Below are 6,990 nucleotides of genomic sequence, written 5' to 3'. Positions count from 1 at the left end.
TGCCAAGACCAAAGAACACCAGGGCAAACAGGCTATCGAGAAGCTGAACAAACGCTGAGGTTGACACACTGATCAACCCTGATGCTGAGAAAGGTGAATTACAACAGCCATTTATCTCCAAATTATAACATGCAGCCAATAATCCAGGACTTACCTAAACTGCATCAAATGAGAGCTGTACAGATGACAAAACAAAACATATAAGTGAAAACCAAAAGAACAGAGGCCACAAGTGATGTCCTAAGAATAGTAAGAACAGGGCGAGCACATAAAATATTTCTCCCTACTGCTCTCAGTCATTCTCCCAAAACCTTGCAAATGAAGTTTTTCAGCTTTCTTGTGCAGATGATTCTCCCAGGGTCCCAGGAAGAAAAGGGAGCAGCATTCAGCCCATGGCTCTCCAGGTCTCAGCCCTACAAAGCTCTTTTGGCAATCTGTGGATGTGATTTCAAGTTGAGAGTTGGAAAAACCACACGTTAACCTGAACAGTTCAGGAGTGCTGCAAGACAAGCCCAAACCCAAACAACTGGGATCTGCAGTAGGTGTAAGAGGTCACTGGGCTGAAGGTGCTCACAGTCAGCCAAGCCCCAGGGGCCTGTGCTGTTCCCAGACACCCAGCAAGCACCTGAGCAGCTCCACGGGGCTTCAACTACTGCTGAGCATGGACACTGCTGCTTCTGCAGGGGCCTCTGCTACCCAGGGTCTGGTGATTCCCCGGAGAACAAGCAGCAGTCACACCCACCATCTCCTGTTTGTGTCCCTGGAGAGCCTGAAGCCCCCTGTGCCTCAGTTTGCAGAGCTGCAGTGCCACCCCTTGCTCTACCACTACAGTATCTGCTGAGAGCTCAGTGGCTTGTGCTCGGTGCTGTGCAGCACACCCACGGCTGATCCCGTCACGCAGTCCATGTGTTATCGCTCACACACCCAGAGAGCAGAGAGCAGAGCAACAATTGCTCTTAAAAACTGAGTCAGAAGGGTGTCTTACTCTGAAGCATTGCAGCACACAGTGCCTACAACACCCTGGACTACCAGAAGCCGAGTTGTGGCTAACACAGCAGCGATCCATGCCAGGGAAACCTCCCTCTCCTTGCAGGCTGCAGCGTGGCACTTCTGCCGATGCCAGAAGAAAAGCAGAGCTGCTGCCATCCTCATGCTATGGCCAATCATCTCACCATACATCTGTCCCTGGGACTGGGGGTAAGGAGGTGTGAACAGGGGTGAAAAAGAGGCAGATTTAAGGCAAAAAAACCCCCCACATACAAGCAGGTCACTGGAGCCCTGGTGAGTCAAGGAAGGGAGGTAAAGGAGGATGGCTCAGATGGCATGAAAAATGAGCTGACAGAAAAACTGAGATGGAGGAACCTGGAAGGACAGTGGGGAAAGAGAGTGTTAGAGCAAAGGAGGAGAATGGAGGAAAGGGGAAGAAGGAAACTTTGGAAAGCAAAGAACAGTGGAGAACTTGGAGGAATCATCAGAAGAAACAAGGAGAGTGAGACACAGCACTGGGGAGTCTGAAAGAATAAAGAGGGGCAAAACAGTGGGAGCCTTGGGGATGGAGTAAAAGGGTTGACTGGAGAGAAAAAGAGCAAGAGGAGAGACTGGAGGAAGATGAACAGATATGGAAAGGGAGAATGGAATGATGACAGACACAGGAAGGTAAGGAGATCTGGGGAACAGGACAAGGGGAAGCCTAATAGCAGGGAAGAGAGCAAGAGAAAATGTACAAAAAGAAGGGAGGGAGAAAGAAGTGCACAGCCAGAATTCAGTATATTAATCAATCCAAAGTTCTGCAGAACTTATCATATGCTGCCATGATTAATGCAAAATTATGCAAATTAATTGTCCTGTTACTCTGAAGGGCTTCAGCCTGCTTTTCAGACATGCTGAAGATCGAGCTGACACCACAGGGCACAGAGAAAAGGTGGAGGCTGATCACTGGTGCTGTGCTTGTTCAGGGAGAAGGGAACATCCCAGTACATCAGCCGTTGCTTTTGGAGGCCACCCAGCACAGTCCTGACCTGACACAGAAGCTCGTGAGATGGACCAACGCAGACCCAGACATGTACAGTGCACCCCACATATCCTAAATCCCAGGACTTCAGCTCTTTGTTGTTAGGTGCAGTTTAAATGCACAGGACTTTCCCATCAGACCTTTGAAACAGAGACCACTGGCTCTCATTAAAACAACACAGCTCCCACAACATTTTTATTTCTGGATGAGGAACTTGTTTACAGTCTCATAACTTGACAGGTTGAGAGAGTTGGGGCTGTTCAGCCTGGAGAAGAGAAGGCTCCGGGGAGATCTTATAGCGGCCTCCCAGTACCTGAAGGAGCTACAAGAAAGCTGGGGAAGGACTTTTCATAAGGGCCGTTAATGACAAAACAAGGGGAAATGGGTTTAAACTGAAAGAGGGGAGGTTTAGATGAGATATTAGGAAGAAGTTCTTCACTGTGAGGGTGGTCAGACACTGGAACAGGTTGCCCAAGGAAGCTGTGGATGCTCCTCCCTGGAAGTGTTCAAGGCCAGGCTGGATGAGGCCTTGAGCAACCTGGTCTAGTGGAAGGTGTCCCTGCTGATGGCAGGGGGGTTGGAACTGGATGATCTTTAAGGTCCCTTCCAACCCAAACCATTCTATGATTCTATGAACTCCACTGTGCCGTGGCTCCCACTGACAAAAACCCTCTCTATATAAAATACTATTCTGTTAGTGGCAGATGATGTAACTGCTCTCACTTCTCTATAGATCCACTCCTGAGATGCAGGAAGTTGAGTCCTGGGATCTGATACTCAACAGTGGTGTGAAATTAGAAGCAAAAATCAACAAAATTAACAATTTTTATGAATACTGAAACACACTGAACTAGAGAATCCATGAGTTGGGTCTATTCACCTGCATTCAGATGCAAGAAAACAGTTGGTGTCTCCCTGTTCCCACCTTTTTTTCTTCTATAAAGCTTGATCAGTAGTATCAAAGGCCACAGAATCGTTTCACTCGTGCTCTCCCACCACACCACAGCAATGCTCTGGCTGGGACATAAGTCCCCTGTCTAGCCACAGCCTCAGCCTTTGGTTTCAGCTGACAGAATCATAGAATGGTTTGGATTTGAAGGGACCTTAAAGGTCATCTAGTTCCAACCCCCCTGCCATCAGCAGGGACACCTTCCACTAGACCAGGTTGCTCAAAGCCTCATCCAGCCTGGCCTTAAACACTTCCAGGGAGGGAGCATCCATAGCTTCTCTGGGCAACCTGTTCCAGTGTCTGACCACCCTCACAGTGAAAAACTTCTTCCTAATATCTCATCTAAACCTCCCCTCCTTCAGTTTAAACCCATTTCCCCTTGTTTTGTCATTAACTGTCCTTATGAAAAGTCCTTCCCCAGCTTTCTTGTAGCCCCTTCAGGTTCTGGAAGGCAGCTATAAGATCTCCCCGGAGCCTTCTCTTTTCCAGGTTCTCTTTCCAAGGTTCTCCCTCTAAATGGTCCTGCTCACAGAGGAAACCCCACCACAATGTGGTGTCTCACCATATTCAGACCCCAGCACGTGCTCACTGCACCAAACAATGCTATTGCTCAGATCTGATGGGGAACTTCACAAATGACTGTAACCACGTATGCCACCACTGCAGAAGTCCTTGGGAAGACTAAGTTACAGGTAAGCCACCATACCTGAACTCCAGGCTACTCAACTGAGCAGCACAAACAGCTAAACCCCTGATACTGTCCCTCTATATGCAACCCTCTCCAGGACAGAAACCTACTCCTCGCTGATACCTTCTTTTTACAGTGGTTCAAATAGAGAGAGTGTTGTTCTTCTTTCCTTTTTCGTATTTCTTCGCTTGACTGGCTGTCCATTTTCTCCTGCATTTTCTGCAGCAGTGGCTCTGAAACAGCCTGAAGCCATTTTTTGTACAGGATCTCCTTCTTTCTCAGATTTAAGAAGTCGTTGTGATTCAAATACCTGTCCACCTCCTAAGTGAGAAACAGAAAATAAAAACCATACAACCTATTAGCCAACCACATTAAAGAGTCCACAGGTGAAGCCACACAGCTTGGCTGACCTCACCTGGCTGGTCACTGCTGCAAGGGCCCCATTTTCCAGCCCTTCCTTCTGCTCCTTCCTCGCTCTACTTCCCACCACTTGTTTCCAAGCTCTCCCTTGCAGGGACTCTGGCATTCAGACTCTGATTTTTTAAGCTGTAGTGCACGACTGGCAGAAAATCCTTCACTTTTTCCCACCAGGTTAGTGAGCTGAAATCATTTCAGAGTGGGAGTCTGATGAACACCAGACTGTGCAAGACAGGCAGCAGAAGGACCTTCTCCCTGCAGCACTGGCATTCTGCTAGAGATCAGCCCTCCTGCCCTTCATTCACAGGCCCACCACCACCATCTAATCACACCCACAGAACAAGTTAGGTGCAAACAGGCAGGTAAGTCACCACAGACAGGTGATCCCTAAGCTCATATTTCGGGTTACCACTACAGTCCTATCCCGAGGAGACCGAGGAGGCCAGAAACTTGTACTTCTAAATTTAGTTTTCCAAGAATACAAAGTGACATGTTATCATGAATCACTGATGGAGAGAAAAAAATTGCCATGCAGGAAAGCATATGGCAAACCAGAGAAGAGATAGAACTTCCTACCTTCACAAAATAATTTTCTCTGTCCAGGATGCACTGAGCAGAAGCAAAGATGTCTCTATTTTCTTCAGGTACTGCCTAACAAAACACCAAAAAACCAAATGAAGTAAAAGCAGGACTGACAGTAGGAGTTAGAATCACCTTTGAATTCAAAATAATGACTTGTGTTGTGATTAAAGGCATGTTATACCATAACTCAGCTGGCAGGATAATCGATGTCTGAAGAATCCTTACAGAACTGAAGCAGTTAGGTCTCCTCCAAATGAAGGAGTGAGGTTTCTTCTTCCTGGAGAAGTCGCAGCTCTGGGGGAAACTCATCTCATCATGCCAGTACTGAAAGGATGGCTACAAAGAGGGCAGAGGCTCTCTCTTCACAAGGAGCCACACGGAGAAGACAAGGGGCGACAGGTACAAGTTGCACCAGGAGAGGTTTCATCCAATATGGGAAATAAACTTTTTACAGTGAGATCAATCATTCACTGGAACAACCTCCCTGGGGCTGTGGTGGAGTCCCCATCACTGGAGGCTTCCGAGATGTGACTGGACAGGGTGTTAGGTAATCTCATCTAGTGTTCCTTTCCCACAAAAGGTTGGACCAGATGATCTTTCGAGGTTCCTTCCAGCCTGGGCTGTTCGCTAAGTCCATGACTCTACCCGGTCACAAGCTTGTTTAAGGTTTTATGGGAAACTTTTCCACACATAAAATCACGTGGAACTCAATAAAGCAACCTTGAAAGGATGCAAGGGCTCAATAAAACCCACTGGATTGATATTTATAGAGTGTTCCCCTTCCCAATGCCAAACACACCTCACATTATACAGGACTTTGCAAATAAGCATTTTTCATTCCTCCCTTCATATAGAATCACAGAATGGTTTGGGTTGGAAGGGACCTTAAAGCTCAACCAGTTCCAACCCCCCTGCCATCAGCAGGGACACCTTCCACTAGACCAGGTTGCTCAAAGCCTCATCCAGCCTGGCCTTAAACACTTCCAGGGAGGGGGCATCCACAACTTCCTTGGGCAACCTATCTTCCATTCCATTTCATTCCTCCACTCATACCTTTGCACAACAGAAATCCTTCTGTGTTAGCCAATCTTTGGTAGTATTTTTTGTCCCAAAATATCTGTTTGCTGCACCACTCCCTGCTGGTGCTGAGGAGAACCTCTGGATAAACGTGTGAAAAAGGAAAAGGTCTGCATAAAAAGCCAGTGTGCTTTATAAAGATCAGGTTCTCATACAGCTTCTACAATCAAGCTACAAACTGGGACAGAACAGTAAGAAGTTGACGCAACGTCTTCACGCTGTGCTGCCTTGCAAACCTCGTCATTTCTGTGCTGGAAGTGTAACATCCTTGCAGCAGTTCCCAGGAATACTGCAGGGCAGGAGGTGGAAAACATTTCACACAGATGAAACAGAAACAAAGGGACTGGAATGACCCAATTTAGAGCTGTGCTTTTAATAGATCAGGCACACTTCTTTGGAGAAAGATACATATATATATATACAGACATATATAAATATGTTCAATTCTGCTGACTCACAGTTCAAGCATTTCTTGTAATACCAGAGCAGCACTCACTGAGTGAGCAGCCTACTCGTGCGTGCGTAAGACAGGCTGTGGTATCATTTCTGAACGTACCAATACTGCTGACCAGCAGTCATTTTGGGGATTCCTCTGAAAGATTCATGCAGTACTTGGATGCTAGATGGCTTCAACCTACAACAAGCTGACAGGAAGGGCAGAGCACACACTTCTTCCTGTAAGGCACGTTTCTGAGTAGGCCTAGGAGGGAGGGATGAAAGCACAGAGACGTTCCTGCGAAGTAGGACTCACTAATGAATTCAGGCCCAAGCCAGAAATGCACCCCTGGTGGGCAGACAGACAGATCAGACCGCTGTCTAGAACCTCAGTGGTATTAGGTGGCCAGTTCCAAGACAGGTGCTCAATTACACCCAAATATCCTGGGATTCCCCTAAACTTTGGTTCTTTACAGCTGAAGGAATGTTGAGAATGTGTTGGGTTTGGGGCGGGGGCTGGTTTTTTGGTAGTGGGGAAGGGCCACCTTGTGAGAGTGAAAAGCTCCCCTGGCTCCAAGGCAGAGACTCCCCGGCCCAGGCTGGGCCAGTGAGCACTAAAAAAATGCCTCTGTGAATCCATATTTGTGAGGGAAAGGACTGTCCTGAAAAGAAGTAGGTGGGGTACCTGGAGGAGAGGCCATTGAGCTGAACAGAAGACAACCATGGGCCTAAACAAAGAATAGATACACAGAGAGAGCTTTGTTGCAGGAGGAAAGAGGAGGAGAGGAAAAGACAGAGATCCACACCCAGTTCTACTGCATGGAGTAGGAG

The 6,990-nt window shown here is 47.4% G+C and overlaps 1 protein-coding gene across 1 annotated transcript in view; it reads right to left on the bottom strand.

Moving 5' to 3' along the window:
• Positions 1–5,805, bottom strand: part of FAM228B (family with sequence similarity 228 member B) — a gene marked incomplete at its 5' end in the record, with an annotated part of 9,563 nt that extends 3,758 nt beyond the window's left edge. The window contains 3 exons of the mRNA XM_010164895.2: positions 3,772–3,969; positions 4,642–4,716; positions 5,701–5,805. Of these exons, the coding sequence (XP_010163197.2) occupies positions 3,772–3,969; positions 4,642–4,716; positions 5,701–5,805 (378 nt within the window). The remainder of the gene's footprint in view (positions 1–3,771; positions 3,970–4,641; positions 4,717–5,700) is intronic.
• Between the last annotated feature and the right edge of the window lie 1,185 nt (positions 5,806–6,990).

Source organism: Antrostomus carolinensis, unplaced genomic scaffold (assembly GCF_000700745.2).
Source record: "Antrostomus carolinensis isolate BGI_N321 unplaced genomic scaffold, ASM70074v2 scaffold8263, whole genome shotgun sequence".
NCBI lineage: Eukaryota > Metazoa > Chordata > Aves > Caprimulgiformes > Caprimulgidae > Antrostomus > Antrostomus carolinensis.
This window is presented reverse-complemented; position numbering and strand designations above follow the sequence as displayed.